Source organism: Pantherophis guttatus, chromosome 2, assembly GCF_059756535.1.
Source record: "Pantherophis guttatus breed Tessera chromosome 2, ASM5975653v1, whole genome shotgun sequence".
NCBI lineage: Eukaryota > Metazoa > Chordata > Lepidosauria > Squamata > Colubridae > Pantherophis > Pantherophis guttatus.
In genome coordinates this window covers 92176905-92200593 of record NC_142064.1, presented here as the reverse complement: position 1 = coordinate 92200593, position 23689 = coordinate 92176905, and the positions used below count along the sequence as shown (strand labels likewise).

The following is a 23689-nucleotide window of genomic DNA, read 5'->3' as shown; positions in this document are numbered from 1 at the left end:
AGTTTAACAGGGAAACATTTCTCTAATATCCAACATAACTAAGGATGACTCAAATCTGTCTCATTTTTCACCTAGGAATGAGATAAAAAGGAACATGGCAAAAAAAAAGTTGTTGCATTTGGTGCACTGTCACTGCCCAATGTGTCTGCACAGTTGGGATTTATGGAAATGCTAATTTCAAATAGATAATCATTGGTTTATTTTTTTTTCCACCAACATGCTCTCTTCTGGTTCGGCAAATATGGCAAATAATTCCAAAATTTTACTAACAACGGCTTCTTTCTTTTAATGTTTGCAAATGTCAGTATATACAAAGTAGAGATGTCTTGAAACAACAAATGATCAATGCAGCATATTTTTTCATGTAACATTCATTTTGAGAAACCTATGTCACCAGTCTATAAATGAATATAGCTTTAATTACTTCAGCAATATATACAAACTAACTTTTACATATGTACATAAATATATTTTACAAATAATAAATAGAAACAAAGTCAAGATATATCTTCTCATATATAAAACTCCTTTTGGTGATCAAGTGCTGTTGGCGTTGTTTTTTGATTTTGCATTAAAAATCTTCAACTTGTTAAGAAATAGTCTTTTAAACCTTATTCCTGAGAAATTGGCTTCATCCAGAAGAAATGATGTACATCTTTAAAGGTATCCTTCAGTGTTCACTTGTTTTTCCTGCCTGAATGAAAGACCGATGTGCAGGGAAACCATCTCAATTTTTAAAAAAGTCTTTAAAACATTGCTTTTAATTTTTGCCACATTTGATAACTTTTTTCCTGTAGTAAGAGCTAATGTATTGGACAATCAGATGCTGAAGTGGCAGTATCTAAGCTCAGGCACATCTATGTTTTTTGTATCTTCACAGAAGTAAAAAATATCTTTTTTTTTAGTGTACAACTTACTAAACCACTGTGAATATAATTGGTTCTAACTTTGAAAGTCTGAGATTTTGATTAAAAAATTAAAATTGATGAATTATTTTGAACATGCCAATAAATATCTGCATCTAATACCTCTTTTTGTGTGTCCATACTTCCTGATTCAACAAAATATATATTAATGTATTCTCCAAAAGTGAAACTGTAATACTACATCTTCATATGCTTACATTACCTCAAGAAAAAAAAATATTATTTTCCAAATTAGAAACAGGGTCAAAAAAGAGGATTATTATTTGTTTGGGATATGGATTTGTGAAAGTCATAGGTTTAGTTGTCATCACTGTCCACAATCAATACAGAAATTTTGTGTCTGGTAACAATATTGTTATAAGAAGCAATATTCCTACAATGTTTATGATACTGCTGCTCCTTTTTTTTAGGGATAGTCATTTGATAAAGATGAGAATGTTTACTATAAATGCATTAGATTCCTTTTTAAAGTAAAAGTGTGAGACACTACATTAGGTATTTTCTCGTGTGGTGAATTTATTGTTATATAAAGAGCGTATGTATTGCTAAGTGTTTCCTAAATTTAATTATTTAACTACTGTGAAACAGCTTTCTCTGGAATTTTTCAGACCTATAAAACATCATTATTCATATATATTGTGGCTTGTAAGCATTTATTGAATAAAAAGTCTAAATATTGCTCTTAATTGCTTATAAAAGTAATTTATAGCCAGCCAAAGCTCCAAAATTGCAAAAATCAGCTAAATGGACATTGCACAGCAAAACGCCCACTTATAGAACTTAATAAAAAAAACAACCAAACACCTTAACCCAAATGCATGTAAAAATAAGCAATTCTTCAATAAATAGGGTTTTTTTTTTTTACACAAGTGCATTATAAAATAAGAGAGTTGGTATAAGAATCATTGAAATTTGTTCTGAATAATACAAAAATCACCACCTGTGAGAAATTTCTTCTTAATTATAAAAATAAAGTTGGTTTATGTAGTTTTTGGTATATGCTGAGCTGATCCAGATAAGGAGATCTACCATTAGAAGTAGGTTTTACATGCATGCTGCTCACTGAATCAGGAATCAAGTGTGCATTCAGATGCTGATCTGGATGAAGATACTGTCCATCAGCACTTCTGTGTTTCCAGTCGGATGTGAATTTGAATGTATATTGCTAGTCATATTCAGGCGAAATCAAGATTTCAGTCTAGGTAAATAATTCCTAGAGCAGTGTCAGATGACAGTATTATAGAAGACAGATAATTATGTCAGTACAATCATTCCTGTTTGGTCAGTACTCTGGGGAATTTCCTTCCCAAAGTAGAATGTCTTCACTCATTCATTATCTTGGCCTGGTCTCTAAAAAGAAAAATAAATTTTAAAACCTCAATAGTTAACACTATTTTTTAAATTAATTGTGTTGGTTACTTCAGACATCTATTTCAGTAATCTGATGGGGTAGAGCAACAGGTAATGTCTTTAATTTAAGCTATTTGCCCAGATGTCGGGAAGTGTAATTCTATCAGTATTCAACTTCCTTACTAAACTACATTTCTCAGTTTTCTTCTGGAAAAAAACTCAGAGCGTCTGTTTCTGAAGTGCTTAGGATGCAATTTAATGGATCATCCATATGTTACATTCCAAGGAACCACCTTTCCTTGAGCAACATTAAAGTAAGATTAAAGGTTTCTATGCATTTTACTGTACATTTGCAAACCCTGCAGGAGTTCAACAAGTAAAGCAAAGCAAAGCATTTGGGAACAGTGAAATCAATTCCTAACTGCTCTGAGATTTGATGTGTAATGAACAAGATTTTATAACCCCTTTCCACAAATCTAATGGCTATATAAGCACAATATACAAAAACAGTAGATTAGCAGAACAGAATTTTATACTCCTAAATATACATTCTCAAATAAATATGGTTACCAGATGTGAGATGCAAATATCCAGTTGAGCCACTAGATGGCAGCAAAAAGATGCAGAAAACTTCCAACCCTTTGCTGTGATCTAGAGGTCCTTTGGATTTTTGCTACCCAAATCTGATAGCTATGCTAGCAAAAGACTTGTCATTCTTTGAAATAAAGAGTGAGGTAATAAACTTATGGGGATAAATATTAATAACATGATTGATTGATTGATTGATTGATTGATTGATTGATTGATAATAAATTGCAAACTCTATCTCAATTCCTTCAAATCCCAAAGCTATCAGAACAGTGTGGAGACACGAAGTGCAGAATATATTTTTAAAAAATCACAGGGTAAATGATGTACTTAAAGCCCTACTCTTTCTATCTATTCTCAACCATAAATATATCTATCACATCCTTGTAGTAGCATTATGAGAAAAAACTTTTGGCTAGTTCTCTCATGTGCAGAATTCTGCTCCCAGAAGCAGAATGGCTTCATCTGCATATGAAGACTCTTTATGGCATGAACAGTGGATTAAATGCAAGACACAGAGATCTAGTGAAATCTATTTTTCCCATTTCTCCTGGAATTTGCAGAAAACATCCAAGTCCTTTGTTACCTCCCTAAAATCTAGGACAAGTAGTACTTTCCTGAGGACAGAAGCTTTAGTGACATTCTGCTGAAGTTCAGATCTACCAAGACACTTATAACTACCTAGTTTTAGAACTAAGTTATACATCTAGCAGAACCATTCATCAGCTCAGTTTTTTCTTCCCAAATGCAGCTGGAAGACTGTAGTTTGAATAGGATCTCTCTCTAAAGTTAAGAGAATATCCTGAACACAGAAAACTAGCATGTTAGAGGAAATTGTTAATTTCCACTATAAGTGTCTAATGTTCACATGGTTTATATATAGATTTCTCTTTATCACTGCAACCCAACCTGCAGCAGAAAGAGATCAGAAACAGCAAGTGTGTCACACAATTTTCTGTCCAAAGAGCCTGCCTCTTACTATTTGAAAACTGCAACAATGGAATGAATTTTCAGGGGCCCACTGCATAGCGAATGAAAGAATTCTTACCATGAATCTGTGTCATTGTTTTTTCTTATTACATCTCATAAATTCTGCAGCTTCACCCCCTTTTTGGAGAAAAGAGGATCCATTCTGTGAGCAGAACATCACCCTAAAAGAATAAAGAGAACTGCTGAAGTAGCTATAAACGTATCATCTAAAAAGCCATATTTCATTATCTCAATTATATCTTAAATCTAAAATAGAAGTTCTGACAAGGCATTGTTTAACTGATTGGTTAGTCCAAAACTTTAAAAACACCAATATCTACTATGTTTTATACTGCGCTTGGTGGCGCAGCAGACTAAAGTACTGTTAAGTAACACCAGCTGCCTGCAATTACTGCAAGTTCAAATCTCACCAGGCTCAAGGTTGACTCAGCCTTCCATCCTTTCGAGGTAGGTAAAATGAGGACCCGGATTGTGGGCGCAATAAACTGACTTTGTATAAAAAAGAACACCGCTTAGGGAGGCCCTGAAAGCTCTACTAAACAGGTATATACAAAAGTATGAAGGTTATTGCTTAACGCATTGTAAGTCTCCGGAAAAGGGCGGCATATAAATTGAACCAATAAATAAATAAATAAATAAATATTCATTTGCGGTTAGATGAGTATTTAGCAGATATGCCTATCAGAACTGAACTGTGAGGGTGAGACATTACAAATAGGAAATCATTACTATCAAATCAATCATACCCTACAAGCAAAATAAGATCTATACATATGTGCAGAATCAATAACTTAATTTAATTCCGTATATTAAATACAAAAAAATGCCACAAAATGCAAAGTGTACCACATATCTGAAAAAACTAGGCATATTTCAAGGCTCTACAGCTTCTCCATTAGTTTTTGTAATTCTGGGTCAATTTTACTATTCAAGAAAATTTCCCATCCTCCCATGTAGACCAAGGCAATTACAAAGTTGTTTGTGTTACCATAATATCACTGTACCATGGCATTAATAAGGGTATCCTGTGCAAAGTTTTTCCAACATCACTTTTGTTTCTTGTTTACTATGCACCTAGTACTCTACAGAACATAGCATTACTTCTAAGATAACAGCTGAGAATTGGAAAATTCTCATACTGCGTCATAGTATTGAAAGAGAGAGTGAATTATTATTATTAGTAGCAGCAATAAATTAAAGGTCAGTGTTATTTATAGTGATTCGAAGATGCTATGTGAGTTGAAACTAGAGCATTCTGGTTGTGGAATAGGGAATAGCCATGTCCTCTTCTTTGTTGTTATCTCCTCCCATTTGCATAAGTAAGCAGTTACTGGAGAGAGGAGACAATGGAAAACATATTCTCCTGCATGAAGTAAGTGCCTTGGCTAAGGAAGAACACCAGTGGTGAGATTCAAATTTTTTTACTACCGGTTCTGTGGGCATGGCTTGGTGGGTGTGGCAGGGGAAGGTTACTATAAAATCTCCATTCCCTCCCTACTCCAGGGGAAGGATATTGCAAAATCCCCATTTCCTCCCAATCATCTGGGACTCGAGAGGCAGAGAATAGATGGGGGCGGGGCCAGTCAGAGGTGGTATTTACTGGTTCTCCGAACTACTCAAAATTCCCGCTACCGGTTCTCCAGAACTGGTCAGAACCTGCTGAATACCATCTCTGAAGAACACTCAACTGTAATCCTCCAGTTCCAAATCACAAGAAAAATATACCAACAAATGTTCTTTATCATTATATTCATATGGGATTATCTTTCAGAAAAGTCAGGATACAGCTGAACCCAAGGGAGAACAGATAATCAGTGATCTTGGATGGTGACAAAATGATTGAACACACACACACAAAAAGTAAACTTACTTTTTCTGGGTTTCTCCAGCCTTGATTCTGACTACTCGTATGCTAAATTCAGGGGTGTCCCACCATCTCAAACTGAAAAAAGATTCTTGTTCCCACTGAATTTTTACTACAAGCAGTTCTCCAATATCAACTTCAGTACACACCAGGAAGGAACTTGTTTTGTTAGTGGAGATCTCAGGCCTGTTTTAAACAAGAAATCACATACAAGTTCAGTCAGTGGTTGTCTTCAACCCACTTCAGGAGCCTATTCCTTTATCAGAGAATGTGGAAAAAAGGTTTTCATTCATAGGATATAACAAAACCTTTTAATAAGAAGCAGCAAAATTTTATCATAAAAATGATTCCCTCCTTGTAAATCCTGATGGCTTGTTAATGACCCAGATGCCATTTCCAACAACTTCAGTTTCTTGAATCTTACTGCTAAATTTCAGATGTTTCCCACATCTTGTCCTCTATTCCACCACTATTGTCTCTCCTGGTTTCTCTAATCCTGGTTAGAAGCTACTACATCTTTCCAACTTTCTTCCCCGACCAGCTGAAAAGCCCTCCAAGACTTCTCTTTTCCTCATCACTTCATGTTCTCCTTCCACCTCAAGAAGTTCCTTGCATAATGACATGAGTTATTTTAATTAATTTAAATGTTGTTTTGATCTGACTTTTGAATCTTTTCGATGCAGACTCACTCCTTTTCAGAGTGGTATCCCTTGGCATGCCAGTTAAAAGCTGGAACAACCTGTGACCCAAGCAAAGTTGGCTTATTATAAATTTTCGTTTCCTTACTTAAGTGTTCTTCCAGATATGACACCACTCCAACTCTAGAGACCGTTGGAAATGGAAGAACTGAACTCTCAATATATTTGCAGGGGACTAGGTTGGGAAAGTTGGTATAATCATATAAAGTTCAAAGAGAGATATCTCAAGGAGCATCAATTTTACTTATTTGACCAATTTATATAGCTGACCATTTCACAAACATGTGACTTTGGGCAGCTTACAAGGTTTTTTTTTTTTTTTGCCAGTACCAGCCTTCTTCTTTTCAGATCCCTTTCATTCACAGACAAGTACATGCCCATTAGATGCCAAGATAGTAACTGGCAGCAAAACTACGGGTGACTGCAAACTGAGACAATTCAGATTAAAACATACAACTGGTAATCCCATTCTTTATTACTCCTGCTAGATCCCATACTATATCCAACATGAGTGGTAAGCACCAGTATGCACACAAACCAATCCCTTATATACTTTTAATTTCAAACATTTATTGGGGAGGTATTGGCTTTCTTAGAAAATAGCAGATTTTCAACCAGGGAACATTTCACCAGATTGCCTTTTAACAAATGATTGGTAAAAGGCAAAACATTTATACAATCCGAAGAGAAACCAGATTAGCAGTGAAATATTAGAACTAAAAAATGGGTGATTAGATAATGAAAGAATCTATTTTGATATACATATGTGTACTAATAGAATTATACTCTATATTATAGAATTATGTATTAATGATTGTGATTGGTACTAGGAGTGTACATTGAGGCAATGAATAATAAATATTGAAGGATGAATTTTTAATATAAATGGATGTGAAGATTTAGCTAGAGGAAGTGGGGGGGAAAACACGTCTTTGAATATTATAGTGATATTGGAAGGGGGAAAAACAAAATAAAATTGAGATAGAAATTAGAGGGTAATAACAATAAATATAGATATAGATATGGATAGATATATAGATATGTTGACATGAAGGTATATGAAAGAACAAAAGGAAGGTTTAGAATTGAAGGGTGATAGTAAGATATGTGTATATGAAACTATGAAAATGAAATGTAATAACTAGGACTAGTAACATTATGTTTATTGTACTGAAATGTATGATACCCAGATATCACACTATTCACGCATTGATATGTAGAAACAATATAAAATAACAAAACTTGAAATGAAAAACACCCCCAAATAATTGGTTTGTAACACATGATCATTAAACTATTAGCATGCTTAATAGTGTTTTTTTTTTTAAGGACTTCCATTACTGCCGCTTAGCTCCTTGCCTTTGTATGCAAAATGTCTAATCCCAGGGTCATGAGATGCATATTTTATTTATGTTACCCAACCAGAAATGCATAATGGAAGCCACCATTTGTACAGCTTTCTATATACAAATGTACATGTCTCAAACAGAGCAACTGAACACAATCAACTTTTCCTTCTTTGTGCTTACGGGGTGTGTCAAAAGCCTAAATATTATCTCTTTTGTACACTTCCTTGAAAGGCGGCGGGTAGGACAAAAGTGACACTCACTCACTTCTCTCATGCAGTACTTTTGCATAATATGCAAAAAGTTATCTGAGAATTCCTTCTAAAAGACACTGGGAACAATTAAATGGAACAAAATGTACCACATCCTTCAGTGAAAACCCTCAATGTGCACATGCAGGAACCATTCTCAAATGACTCTGCAAGCAATTTCTGCAGCCAATAGGAAGACGTTTTAAAATGCAACAGTATATTGATAAATGTGTAGGCAGCTGTTTCAGCTGATACTCACATTACGAACGGTATGTTCTCACTTTCCTTCTTGGTGCCATAAAAAGAAATAAGAAATGGTTCGTTTCTCTTGGTAATGTTCAGTTTTCCAAAAAAATGTATCTTGACCTGGAAATGAAAGACTGAGAGCAAAAGATGCAAAATATTATTAATAAATTCTGCTATTTTTGGTTTGGAAGATAATACTTTGTGCTTAAGTATGGAAATTAATTTTATAGACAAGTTTTTTAAAAAGTTGCCCTCCCCCCCAAAAAATCTCAGATAATCTGAAAACAAGAGGGGGTGGTATAAAATGTTGATATCCTCCCATCTAATTTCCCACAGTCAGAAGATCAGATCAAAGTATTATTTGGGAATTCTGTACTGCAATACTAAGTATGGTTGTATGAAATAAAGGAGTTTCTTCCTATTACTACAAGTGATTAATTCTAAGTATAGATTATCTAATTCTGCTATAATGTAAAAAGCATTCAGTTATAAATCCAAATGAAGGGTCTCTTATTATGAGATTTTGAAGTATATGCTTGACACCCCCCCAAACATTTATTATATGAAAATAATTTAAACGTTGCTACTTTAATTAATAGCACTGCAAATAACAGCAGCATCAAATAACATCTTCCTATCACAGGTCCTTGGGAAGGACTCGGGTAGATAAAATGCCAAATATAGTCTAAACAGCTGGCTGATTGTTCAATAACCATAATACATATGAATACATAATTTTGTAGACTCTACTCTAATAATTCTTAGGCCCTTGGTTAGGACTTCAATGAATTTTCTACCAGTCTTAGATTGTGAATCTAACTGTTACTTACACATAACAGCAACCTAATATCAATAACGGATGGTCTCATCGAGCATAGAATAGAATTAGGAATAGAATTAGGAATTAGGAATTTGGGGGATCCTGCCTCAGAATATTTGTATTTGCTTACAAAAAATCAGGTCACTGGATTGATATTAGAATTTATTATGCACCTGAGAAATACAAATGTTATCACATTTGATATGAACTGCTTAATTTTCAATTTCAATAGTAGGATTAATTAAAACAAGTGCTTAATTTGAATTTAATAAGTCTATTGTTCTTAAATTTATAATGTACTCAGACTTTAATCAAGAAGAACGTTATTATTTCAATGGGGTCTGTGAAAGAGTCCTTTCTGTTCAATTTGTTCTGAATTTAGTTTCTTTTCACATGTTATATTCCATCAGTGGCAAATTCATGACCTAAAAATAAAAGGTTTGCAGCAGATCACAAATACCTTTATAAGGTGCGTGTGCACGGGTCTTTAGATACATTTTGCGGTTCTTCTTGCTTTCCACTCTTTTGACTTCATACCCTAAATTGTTGCAACGATTCTTTCGGCAGCTCAAGCAAAGCCCTCTTTCAAATGTTTCTTTTGAATTGCATCGGTACGCCATGATTGGTTTTTCTTCATACAAGAGGGAATCAATGAAGAGGTGGATGGAGCGTTCATGAGAGCATTTCACCAGCTGAGCAGATTCTTAGGGGGGGAAAAAATGACACAAGCTGTACTGCATAGAGACACATTTCTATTGTTCAGCAATTATGATAAGCAAATCTGCACCAGACGTTCTCCAGTGTTAACAAATTTGGTGAGAATTCTCTCACCCTCTGAAAAATATTTCAATTGTGAAGATAATGTTCATTTTTAGTCACACTGAATGCCATTGTTTCTTCACTGCTTCTTCTTCCGTACTATTTCACCCTACTTAGCTGGTATTTGCCCTTTCAAGCATTAAATCTTATCAATAGTGTCCCTCCAATTAGGAGTTATACAATATTGGTGATAAAAACCACAATGATCTACAGTTCATTGTATTTGCTACAATAAGGAAGATAAGGAAGATATTAAGGATAGTCTAGACCAGGGGTGAAATCCAGCAGGTTCAGACAGGTTCTGGAGAACTGGTACCGGAAAATTTGAAGTTCGAAGAATTGGTAGCGGAAATTTTGAGTAGTTCGGAGAACTGGCAAATACCACCTCTGGCTCACCCCAGAGTGGGGTGGGAATGGAGATTTTGCAATATCCTTCCCCCAGAAGTGGGGAGGGAATGGGGATTTTGCAGTATCCTTCCTCTGCCAGGCCCACCAAGCCACACCACACCCACTAAGCCACGCCCACAGAACCGGTAGTAAAAAAAATTGGATTTCACCACTGGTCTAGACCAGGGGTAGGGAACTATGGCTTTTTTACAATCTATGGACTTCAGCTCCCAGAATTCCTGAGCCATTCTGTGAGTTGACGTTCACAGATCGTAAAAGAGCCTAGTTCTCCACCCCTGGTCTAGGCTGAATATTTGAGCATTAATAGTAGGCATCCATAACTGACTACACATAGATAAGCACAACCAATAATATAGTTTTGCCTTTTACATGCTACATTGGACCAGCTATCACTACAGTCGAAGTATCACATGCATGCAATGAAAAATGAGCAGAACACCTCCTGAGTAACTCTAGAGCACTCTTTTACTTTTTATCTTCTGTAACTTGAGAAGGGAAGTTAGTCAAGATGTAGATCAATACAGGTAGTCCTCAACTTGTGACCAGTCACTTAGCAACTGTTATAACAGACCCCCCCCCCAAAAAATATCCTATCAACTTCCTCCCACATCTAGTCACATGATCACATTTTGAGCACTCAGCAACCAGCCCACATTTATGGATGTTTGCAGCATCCCATGGTCAAATGAATGCAATTTATGACATTTTTGTTGCTGGAAACTGGTGTTTAATTCTTGTTTCTGGCAAAATAAAAAATAAAAAATCATCTATTGTGGACCAGGGGTTACTTAACGATGGATTCCCTTGACAACAAAAATTGTCATAAAATTGGGTCAGTCATATGTTGATCCACTAATAATCAGTATGATTTACAACTGTAATTCCAAGCCCCTGCTTAATTTGGACCCAGTGTGAGCAAAACTCTGAGCCATAGGAGGAACAAAAATAAAGACAAACTCCTTCCTTACTAGATGTTTCTGTAATGATTCTAAGCAAGGGGAACAATTCCGAACAGAACATTAATTGTGAATAGCAGTGGCCATAGAATCTTCATGATGCCGATATTGCTGGAATGGAGGGGGAGGGGCATTCAGATTTGAAAATTTACCTTGGAAGCCTTTCTCAGCAATCATACGCAGGGCTTCAGCTATATTGCAGCCTGGCTGGAAGCTTCCTCCATTGGGATAGATATCAATGTGGCCCACCGGCTGCTGTATACCAATGCTGCGATCTGGGGAGCCCCTGATGTAAGTATGCAAGACATCCACAAAGACAGCATCGTCTGGAGAAAGGCGCCTAGATGCCTCAGCATATTCAAAGAGAGGCCCAGCAGGATCTAAACCTTAATGTGACGATAAGAGTAAAAGAAAAGAGAAACGTAATATTGGTCCTCTGACCTTTGGATTCCATTGGTAGCATCATGATAAAATTTGCAGACGTGGTCCATATTTTTATTCATTATTGGTGCCAAATTTCCTATTGATATTATTTTGGGTTTTACAATGTATTGGGTTTTACAATGCTCTCTGGCAAATGAGAAGTTTATTTATATTTTGCCTTTATTCTTTTTATGAATAACTTGAGTCGATAAACACGTCTAATACTTCTTCCTCTCCTATTTTCCTCCTCATAACAACCATGAGAGGTAAGTTGGGCCGAAAATGTGTGACTGGTCTAAAGTCACCCAGCTGGCTTTCATGTTTAAGGTGGGACTAGAACACCTGATCACCTAGTTTCTAGTCTGGTGCTTTAACCACTACACTAAACTGCTGTCCTGATGAAACAAGGAAGGAAGGAAGCAGGCTGTAGTTTTAGAATAAACAACAAGAACTCAGCTATAATTGGACAGTGCCTAAAACAGCATGCAACACTAAAATAATCAGTCAATGTGAAGCCTAAGATACTCTGTCCAAAAAAAACTTTCATAAAAATATAGGTAAACCTTGATTTACAACCACTTATTTAATGACCACTCAAAATTACCAACAGCACTGGAAAAAAGTGACTTATGACCATTTTACATGACTTGTAACTGTTGCAGCATCCCCACAGTCACGTGATCAGATTTTAGACTTTTGGCAAGTGGTGGATATTTATATTTTAAATTTTTAAATTTTTAAATTTTAAATTCATCTTATTTATAGGGGTATGGGTAAGGCGTTTTAAATTGGGGAGCCATTTTAGATTTAATTCTGTTTTAAACGTATTTTAAATTGTTTATATTGTATGTTTTTAATTTTGGCTGTTCACCGCCCCGAGTCCTTCGGGAGAGGGGGCGGTATAAAAATCTAATAAATAAATAAATAAATAAATATAGCGCTTGCAGTGTCCTGGAGTCACATGATCACCTTTTGCAACTTTCTGACAAGCGAAGTCAATGGGGAAGCCAGATTACCTTAACAACTATTGTTACTAATTTAACAACTGCAGTGATTCATTTAACAATTGTGGCAAGAAAGGTTGTAAAATGGGACAAAATTCACTTAACAACTGCCTTGCTTAACAATGGAAATTTTGGGCTCAATTGTGGTTATAAGTCAATGACCACCTGTAATGGTTTATTTATTTATTTGCTGTACTATACACAAAGTAAGGTAAAGGCTTTAACATTTCAATGTTATTTCAAAAAAATTCAAATATAAAGAAGTTAAAAGAAAAAAAGTATGAACAACTTTTCACTGATACAAACAAAACCATGAAAGGATTTGTGCAAATGTTATATAAATGCTTTAAACATTTCTGAAATGTCAAATACCTCTTCTAAAAAAAAATCAATTTTCAGCCTTCATAAATGAATTGCATGATTGTCTACAAAGCCAGTTAATTCCATAGTTATAATTAAGGCCTCAAATAAGTACCCATTTAAACAAAAAGCTTACGATTGCCATCCAAATAGCTTATTTTACAGGTCATGTGTTGCTTTTATAAAGTCAGAAATCCTCAGTTCATAAATCCCACTGAAGCCAATGACTTCCCGGGGCAAAGACTGCCACTAAGGCACTTACTTTTTTTGTTTTGTTTGTGATTTTTGAGGAGGAGGAGGAGGATTTTTAATACACAATGGCTCTTTACAATCTTGAGGGAAAAACAATGATATGTATGCTGGAAAACACACAGTTTTCATTAGCTCCTCATTTTATAATAGTTGCTATCAACATATGCCAGAATTGTATGTTAAAATATTTAGTGCTTTGAAAGATTCACTGTAATTCCCCTTCTAATTATTATTCTGATAGCAATAATGATTTCCTTACCTGTAATTCTATTAATCTTTTTACTGGTCAGACTTCCAGCAACACCAGCAACGTGGGCACCAAGGCTGTATCCCAGCAAATGGACTTTGTTGAGAGAATAACCGAACTGCTCCTGAGAACAATCGTTTTTAAAAGATTAAGCTTCAAATGCAAATGTTAACTTGCTTGTTAATCAAAAAAAACCAAATTATTAGTTTCATTTCAAGGACAAAAATATTATAGTAACAGCAGGAAATCTGCACTGTTTTATATAAAATGCAAATAATGAAAATCTATAAAAGATGACTAAGGGACAAAACTTGAGAGCAGCAAAAGAAAAATGGATTTTTAAAAAAAGAAGGTATTTTTGCTTAAAGCATTCAGAAAGACTTCTAAAGCCATAATACATTTTTCTAAATTATTGATAACTCAGCCTTCTCCATCAACACGATGCCCAAAGTAGCACATTTTATTTTTTTAAAAAAAGTTTAAGTAGAAATACAACATTTAAACACAGTATCACAACAAAAATAAATAGAACAGCCAGAAAAATATATATATAATCCACCAGTGCTCAACATCCTGCCCAAGGGCTTTATTATAAGAAGAGTGTTTATGCCAAAGGTATTAAAGGAAGATAAACATTTCTGATGGGAAAAAAATAATGTTTTAGAAAGAAGGATGGATTTGAATATGGATATGGAGATACAATGAACATATTTTTCCCTAGAGATACCGCATGTTAGCAAATGTGTACATTTATCCTCATATGGGGAAGAGAGCTCAGTTTATAGCCTGTTATCTGCAAAATGTAAAATATCAGAACTAGCTTATCCTCATGTTTACTCTCCATTGAAAGAGGTACTCAATTTGTGCCTATGTCCCATCTGCCTAGATGAGGAAAGGGGGAAAGAAGGCCACCTTGCAATCATTTTAACATTTTAAGTGAATTTTCCAAGGCCTCCAATCCTTTGTGAGCACTCTCAACAGCCATAAAAAAAAATAATCAATGTCTGCTTTCCAACAATCAGCACCGCCCCATTGCTGCTAAGAACTGAATTTCAGATGAAGATCTAAACAGAGAAATAGCTCTCCACTCCAGATCATTTGAAGTTATTAGTTTATCTAATTTATATGGCTGCCTGTTCACAAGAACTGATTCTGGGTGTAGCTTGTTACATCCAAAATTTACTGAGAACAGTCTCATGCATTCAGAAGGCAATTTGAAGGGACTATATTATAATGTTGGAAGTAAGGAGAGTGCAAAGGAATGCATGGAGTTAAGCAGCAGTGTATTAAGAATAATTGCAGGAATAGCTGGGATAAAGGTAAAGGTAAAGGTTCCCTAGCACATGTGTACTAGTCATTTCCAGCTCTAGGTGCAGTGCTCATCTCCGTTTCAAAGTCGAAGAGCCAGCGCTGTCCGAAGACATCTCACGCCTTCAGCATGACTAAATGCTGAAGGCGCACAAAACGCTGTTATCTTCCCACCAAAGGTGGTCCCTATTTTTCTACTTGCATTTTTAACTTGGTTTTGAATTGCTAGGTTGGCAGAAGCTGGGACAAGTAACAGGAGCTCACTCCGTTATGCGACGCTAGGGATTTGAACCACTGACTGCTGACCTTCTGATCAACAAGCTCAGCATCTTAGCCACTGCATTCCTTATAGCAGGGGTCACCAACCTTTCGGACCTCAGGGACCACTAAATTCATAATTTTAAATCCCATGGACCACTAATATGATCTGCCTAATGACTGGCTGGGTGGATGTGGCTAGGTGGTCATGTGACTGGGTGGGTGTGGTCAACTCAATGTTACTCATGTTTACTCAGAGAGGGGCGCCTCTCTGGCCTCTACTTATCCCTCCTCGCCTTCCCGCCCAGGCTCCTTAGTGCCCCAACAGGAAGCAGTTATTGGAGCTAAGCAGCCACCATGAGAGAGTTGGCAAAACAGCTCAGTTCAAATTGAATCTGATCAAGAAGGAGACTTAGCAGAAGCACCTCACTAAGGACTAGGAGCATAGGCTTTCCAAGCAGAGGGAAGACCTGTGGGAGTGCAAGGCCAGGTACCGCCGCCTTGAGGCTCAGTGGGCTGAGATGGTCAGCCAGTTCCAGGCCATGATGCAGTCCCACTGGAACGAGGCCCTCCGGCTCTTCGCCACCGGCGGCACTTCCCTCCAGCCTTTGCCCAAAGCCCCAAACCAGGAGGCTGAAGCAGACACCCAAGTTGGAATTTCTGCCCCCCTCCGACCCGCACAAAAAGACCCCGAAGGGTGAGACTCTCTGCAGCGACACAAACATTCATTGCACGTATCCAGCCCAGGGGCCATAGTTTGAGGACCCCTGATTTAGTGCAATATAAAATAATAGTGCAAATAATTTTTCTGCGGACCAGCAGCGGTCCATGGACCACCAGTTGGTGACCACTGCCTTATAGGATATATAGCTGGGATAGTTTCCAGCAAAGCCATAATAGCTTGAAAAAGACACAGCAGCTTTAACAATCCATATAGCAAGCTGTTTCCTATATTCCCGTGTGTTTCCATGCCTTCTTTTAGAGGCTTTGAACAGCCCTAATGCAAGAATGTGAAGAACAGCAATATATTCATCACTATCCAGCAGAGGGCACATTTGGCGTGTCAGGAATGAAAAACACTCTAGGTCAAAGAAGTCCCAGGAGTATATAAGCAAACATCCTTTATTTCATCCCTTATTTGCAAAACTAATTCTTAAAAGACTTGACATCACTTGCATTTCATACAGGTAGTCCTCAACTTACAACAGTTTTTTTTTAATTACTGTTCAAAGTTTTTCCAAGGCACTGAAAAAAGTGAATTATGACCATTTTTCACACTTACGACTTGCAGCATCCCCATGAACATGCGATCACAATTCAGATGCTTAGCATATGATCACCTTTTGGTAACCTTCTGACAAGCAAGGTCAATGGGGAAGCCAAATTCACTTAACAACTATGTTACTAACTTAACAACTTCAGTGATTCACTAAAGAACTGTGGGAAGAAAGTTTGTAAAATGGGACAAAACTTGTTTCACTTAGCAAGAAATGTTTTGCTCAATTCTGGTCATAAGTTGAGGACTACCCGTACTTTCCAATCATCATATAGATTTTCACTCACATAAGATATCGTGTCAGTGCAAATATTGCTAAGATAACTTTTCAGGCAAGAGCTGGAATATGAATGTTTGGATGTTTTCATGTATTAAAAATAAGAATTAACAGAGAATAACAATACAATGGAGTTATCTATGTTACATATGTTAGCATATGTTACATGCATCGATACCCAACAGACATGTTTTTTTCCCAATGAGGAACCATTCCAACATGTAATTCTCATTAGTATAGCAATAGCTCCATCAAGAGAACTCACAAATTCTGCTTTGAAAACCTTCACAAATTGGAGATGTACTGACAGTAAAAATTAACTGCTCCACTCTGAGTTATTACAGGTCCTGCCACAAAACCCCTTTCTCCATCACTCCACAGAACGAAATAAACTGTTTTCACTCCAAGACATGCAGTATGCATTTGCTGGCCACATGATGAAAGTGCCGAAAAGTCATCAAGCCAATTTTCCCCTTAAAAGCATAAGAGCAAGAAGTGTGATGAAGCAGAAAATGGACCACCTCTAACAGTGATGGCTAACCTTTTTGCCATCGCGTGCCAGGAGAGGGGGGTGGGGAGGGACGTGCACGCACGTGCCCATGCGCATGCGCGCGCACCCCCCCCCCCCCCACTCCTGGCACATGATGGCCTGGTAGGCCCATTTTTCTTTTCTTTCTTACCTGGTTCCAGATCCTCTCTATTTATCTGGGAAGGGCGAGAACAGCCTTTCCCACTCCCTTGGAAGCCCTATGGAGGCTGAAAGGGCCCATTTTCCAACTGCCGGTGGGAGAGGAAGTGACATTTTTTGCTGTCCCCAGCCTCCAGAACCTCTCAAGGAGTCTCTAGGAGCCTCTCTAGGAGTCTCTGGAGGCTGGGGCAGCAAAAAACATCACTTCCTATCCCACCGGGAGTCATAGGGCCTCCAAGGGAGTGGGAAAGGCTGTTTTCGCCCTTCCCAGATAAATAGAGAGGATCTGGAACCAGGTAAGAAAGAAAAATGGGCCTTCCCCAACCTCCCCGGCCCTCCAGAGACAGGAAACAGCCTGTTTCCCTACTTCTTTTGGGTCCAGAAGGCCCGAAAATCAGCTGGCCGGTGTGCGCATGCGCCCCAGAGCTGAGCTGGCATGCCCACTAATATGGCTCCGCATGCCACCTGTGGCACGCGTGCCATAGGTTCGCCATCACGGACCTATAAGCTCCATTTAACGTTAACTTTAAAAAATGGATAACTACAGTTTCAAATACAGTTCAGCCAGAAATAAATATAGCTAACATTATGGAATCAAAACCCCGAGGCCTGTTTTTTTAGGGGACAAAAATTCCTCATTTGGAAATGTCCTTAACTTGGATTCTAGGTATTCAACACCTTTAACTCTCAAAATATTGTGTTATACAGAACTTACAAATAGATGCTTACCTCCATCCAATCAACGAATGCAGCAACATCTTCTCCCACCTTCTTTGTAAAGTACGCAGATGTTGTATAATGCAAACTGGCTCGAGCTAACCAGTTAACCACAATGACATTAGAATCGGGCTCCCTGTTATACAGTGCGTTCACCAGTTTAGGAACCCAGCTCTCATACATGCCAGTCACCTAGAATACAATAAACTCTATGTCAAATGTATAATATTAACCTCAAAGGATAGATATTAAGTACACTTACAGAGAGAATAAATATAATCATCAAATATTTTTCCAAGTAAGTAACCATAAACAAGTTAATGGATTATTTTAGGAGTGCACTGATAGTAACCTTGTCCAATCTGGTGCTCTACAGATGTAGCAGACTAAAATTTACATACATTTCCATGTTAAGAATTTATAGAGATTTTTAAACATATGGAAAACATCCAGCTGGGAAAGGTTGCCTGGGCATATTTTAATAATAAAAGATTAATCCTTTAATAGATAGGGAATTCACTGCCACAAGTTGAATAAAGGCCAGTATCATTATATATTTATTGCAAAATGGAGAATTACTGAATTATGCCTGCCTTTTCAAGTAACCCCCATGTTGTTGTGGCTATCTAAATGGCATTAGAAAAATATCTGTGTGACAACAAGCAAAATATTGTGGTTTTTTGGTGAGGATTTCTAGCAGTTTTAGGGAAATATAGGGGAGGGGGAAATGAAGATGACTTTAGAAAGAACTGAGAGGATTTGCACTGGATGTATGTAAGTTGAGCAAAGCACAAGTATTAGTTTTCTTTTATCTCACGCAGACCTTGGCGGTGAAGAAGTAAGTTATATGGCTGCTGATTGTAGGAGATGACCAGGCTGAGGGGTCAAGTGCATCATCAGTTTTAAGTCCCTTTGATCTCACAGGAGATCTAAGCCCATCTTTCCTTGAATTCCATTGACTCTTATCTATCACCAATTTGCCCTGACCATTAGTAGTTCAGATACACTTGTGGTGAACTGGCATGGATTAAACCTGTATTCATTTTGAATACATTCCTGATGTTACGTTCCTGATTTCTTGCGCCTAACATTTATTTAATAATTACAATTAGATTTTTATCTCACCTTTTAAATATATAATTAAAAAGCGATAAACATAGCTAATACCCCCGTTTCCTATTTCTCTTGTTACAAGTCATATTACTGTAATGAAGAACCCTGCTGGGGTAATGCTTAAGTCTCTTGTACCTAACCTTTGGACAACATAAAGTTTAAGAAATGCAACTGTGTGTGTTGTTAGCAGGTAGAAAAAAATAAGATCAAGGAACAACAGGGATGTCAAATGAGCTCCAAGTTTCTTTACCATTCTTACTGCAAAAGACTTCCACTAATGCTAGCCTCAAGAAAATGTTCCCAAGCTGCAGGGAGTGGCTGTAGTGCAACAGCATTGGCTCTCTGGAACCAATTACCTCCTGAGGTCCGGACCGCCCCCACCCTATTGGCCTTCCGGAAAGCGGTGAAGACCTGGCTTTTCCGACAGGCCTGGGGCCGTTCATCTCGCTGCAGCGATCTTGCGAGATCCGGCCATGGAATGGAATGTATGGGTTTTTAATGTTTTCTTTTAAAAAAAATTTACGGGATATTGTTTGCATTGTTTTTTTGCTGTAAGCCGCCCAGAGTCCCTAGGGAGTTGGGCAGCACAGAAATGCGACTAATAAATAAATAAATAAATAATAAACAGCAGAGTTTTTGCTTTGCAAGAAGAAAATCCTGGTTTTAATCTCTGATTTTTCTAGATAAACCTAGAAAAGATCCATTTCCCTATGTCAAGTCTGCCCTTTGGAACTTAGGCAAACTCTAGGTGGCCCTGGCCATTTAGTTCTTCCCAGACAGTAAAGGCTACAAACAGTTCCCTATTGAGGATTCATGTCTTGCTTAAGCCACAAGGTCTTTGGAGCTCCAATGTGTTTCATTGCTCCCCAAGCAATGGCTTCTAGTTCTCTTCATGAATAGAATTGCCTGGATCACCTTTACAGTTATATTAGCATGACAGCACTATTGAAAAAAAGAATGCTAGAACAAATGGCCTGATGCAGCAAAACAGTTGTTTTTTGTAAGAGTTATGATCAAATTGTGATGTTTAAACTAAGGTTGGAATTGCTTTAAAACACGACATTATAATTTCCAAAGGTGATCCAGAAAACAATACAGGTAGTACTTAATTTATGGCTGATTCCTTCGGGACCAGATGGTTCTCCCCTAAAATGGGACTTATAACAAGGATGTGAACTTCTGATGTTAGGGGCCCCACAATCATATGAAGGCATTTTGGGTGCTCAGCAACAAACCTACATTTACAGCCATTTTTAATTTATGGTCATGTGATCACAATTTATGGGGTTTTTTTTCTGGAAAAGGCACTTACTTTCAGCTTCTGGAAAAACTTCTCATCGTGAACTTTGGGTCACAGGGATCGCTTAATGACTGCTACAAAAAAAATTGTAAAACTGGTCCTGGTCCTGTGGTGAGTCACTTTATGACCATCACAACTTATGACCAAAATAGTGGGCTCAATTGCAGTCATTAGTCGAGGATTGCCTATAGAGCTTAAAAGGCTACCCATCCCAACCAGAAATGAGTTGACTATAAGTAAAAATGTATGGCAATTAATTTGTTGTGTTTTTTTAAAATCACTATTTGGGTCTCTGTTCATATCAGAGTGACTAAGAGTCTTCAGCGAATAGCTATGCAAATGTTTGACTCCTCTTACCGTCCATCCATGTATAACCACAAAAGTTTTACTGGTATGATTGAAGTTGCAATCTGCTACACTTGTTTCCTGTCCAGGAACTAGGTGACAAATGTCTTCATCAGGCTTTTCGGGTATCCTTAAAGAAAATTTACTCTCGATACCACTGAAGTCTTTCTCGTTTTCTATAATGTTTCCTGAAGTTAAAAAGAGAGGGAATTTTTAAGTGGTTTGAAAGAAAGGAATGTCTGCAAATAATATTAATAGTCTATTTAAGATTCTCCCTGTTATAGAAATCAATAAAATAAGTAAGAAGCTAAGTGTCTCGGCACTAATAGTGATTTATTAGCATCCACAGTAGCATCAAACAGGGCACAGATGGGCCAGGAGAACCATTTATCCTAGTACTTCTTTGATACAGATTTCTGCAGTGACAGCTAAAACGACAAAGAAACCACTCATTCTATTGATTCAAGTTTCCATAATAAAGCTAAGCAAGAGTATTTTCAGATAATAGAGAGCAGGGAAAATGACAATATTTATTGATCATCTTATTATATTACAGTAAGTTCAGTCTACCTACAGAAATTCACGTATCTCATTATCTTGCTTATGGTCAGTTTATAAACACTTCCAGTTTACACAAAATATTCCTTCTGTTCGATGGATGTTTACTAATATATTTCCTTTCACCATAAATTTTATACAGACCATTTTTTTGCCTCAGCTTTTATTAAAGAGTTAAATGAAGGCAAAAAATATGCTGTAATAATTTCAGCAGAAAATATTAACATACCATATTGAAGAAGTGGGAAAAAATGTTTTTTAACAAATTTAATCGTTTTAAGCCAATTTTGAAAGATTTTAATAAAATATTATGGGTTTGCAATACCCCATTATTAATTGTTCCTGTGAATATATTTTATATAACAAATATTTTTCTTATTGGAGAAAATTATGGTATGGATGATGTTATCAGAAGGAAAGCAAATTCGCTTGCAAAATTATGTAATAGTTTATTAAACTCATTCCACATTTCAGTCAAAAAATGGTCTATAAATTGTCCTGGCACCTTTTTAAGATATGCTTTAAAAATTTGCATTTACATTTTACATGGCTTGTAAGGGTAGTCCTTGACTTACAACAGTTTGTTTAGTGACCGTTCAAAGTTACAACAGCACTGAAAAATGTGACTTATGACCATTTTTCAGTTACTACCTTTGTAGAATCCTCATAATCATGTGATCAAAATTCAGATGCTCAGCAACTGGCTCATATTTATGTCCATTGCTGTGTCCCAGGTTCATGTGATCACCTTATGTGACCTTCTGACAAGCAAAGTCAATGGGGAAGCCAGGTTCACTTAACAACCAGATTGCTAACTTATCAACTGCAGTGACTCATTTAACAACTGTGGCAAGCAAGTTTGTAAAATGGGGCAAAACTCACTTAACAAATGTCTCACTTAACAACAGAAATGTTGGGCTCAATTGTGGTCGTAAGTCAAGGACTACTTGTATATCACTCGGACAATGATATCATTAGGCACCAGCTACATGCAACATTTGGGTAAATTAATTTACAAAATGTCCTCTTAAAAATGAGTTAAAGTAGCAGGATAAGGAGAAAACCCAATACTTTGGAAACTACTATTAGTTAAGAACTATTCTTTTGATGAAAGCCAGCTTTATGGTCTCCCTAGATACATTTTTTTACATGAAGTTAGCATGTAAACCTTGTCAAGCAAACATGAAAAAGAACTAGCTTTGCTTGCAGTAGTTATATTTTGCATAGGGCAGCCATAGACTAGAACACAGTGGCTCTTGTGTTATGACTTACTCAAAATAAAAACCAGTGAAAATGAATGCTTTTCTATTAAACTGCATGTAGAGAAGAAGGGAAAAAGTTGATTTATGCATTTTCGAGATAGTTGAAAGCCAAAGGTTTATTGTACCTCTCATCAGGTCTCTGTTCAATAAAAAGGTAAGTATCCTGTGCTTAACTGAAGCTTTGGAAGCTTAACTGAAGCTAACTGAAGCTTTTGCTCCAGTCTATCCCATATTGATGAAAAGCTGTCCAGGCATTTTTCAGCAGAGATAAAGTAAGAGAAGTATAATGAATCAAGGGTCCTTGGTACTCTCTAAGCTTCATTGTTTTCTTGCAGATGTTTCATTACCCAAAATAGGTAACACCATTAGTGGAGCAGTAATGATGTTACCTAGTTTGGGTAATGAAACATCTGCAAGAAAATAACCAAGGACTCCTCCTGTCAACCCTGAGCTACAAATATTCTCCTTTATTGGTACAATGAATCAGCCCAATTTTGCCTTTTCGTTTATATATCACACCCTAAGTTCTATTTGCTAATATACTAAAGAGTTGATTTTTGAATCCATCAACAAAGTAAAATCTTTGCAGCCTTCAAATAGATATGTCATATTCACCAGGCTGTCCACACTGAATTCCTTACAAAAGTGTTGGATTACAATTTCTAGGTTTTTTGATAATGATAGGTCATAACACTCCTGGAAAGCACTAAAAGTTGGGAAAGACTGTGCAAAACGTTGCTCTTTTACAAAGGTTAGAAAGCATTTTAATATAACCTTCATGGCCACAGTCCGAATTTTCTGAACAGGCAAACCACAAACTCATCCCTTAGTTTTCTAGATAACGTATGTCCTACTTGGTCTATCTCTATCTCTCAAATATTTATTCATCTTTTTGTAACACAAATGTCAACAAACCTGCACTGCTGATTACTCAATTTTGCATTTGATGTATAATTTCCATGGCGATATTACAACACTCCTGAAATGCATTTGTGAACTTCAAAAAAGAGCAAAAACAAAATTAAAAATAAGGAAATAC

At 36.8% G+C, this 23689-nt stretch overlaps 1 protein-coding gene across 1 annotated transcript in view; it reads right to left on the bottom strand.

The window, feature by feature from the left end:
- Positions 1-260: 260 nt before the first annotated feature.
- Positions 261-23689, bottom strand: part of LPL (lipoprotein lipase) — a 35813-nt gene continuing 12384 nt past the window's right edge. Inside the window, exons 2-10 of the mRNA XM_034410675.3 lie at positions 20843-21018; positions 18085-18264; positions 13561-13672; positions 11415-11648; positions 9540-9782; positions 8273-8393; positions 5725-5904; positions 3913-4015; positions 261-2276 (exon numbers count right to left, since the gene is read on the bottom strand). Of these exons, the coding sequence (XP_034266566.1) occupies positions 3925-4015; positions 5725-5904; positions 8273-8393; positions 9540-9782; positions 11415-11648; positions 13561-13672; positions 18085-18264; positions 20843-21018 (1337 nt within the window). The 3' untranslated portion in view covers positions 261-2276; positions 3913-3924. The remainder of the gene's footprint in view (positions 2277-3912; positions 4016-5724; positions 5905-8272; positions 8394-9539; positions 9783-11414; positions 11649-13560; positions 13673-18084; positions 18265-20842; positions 21019-23689) is intronic.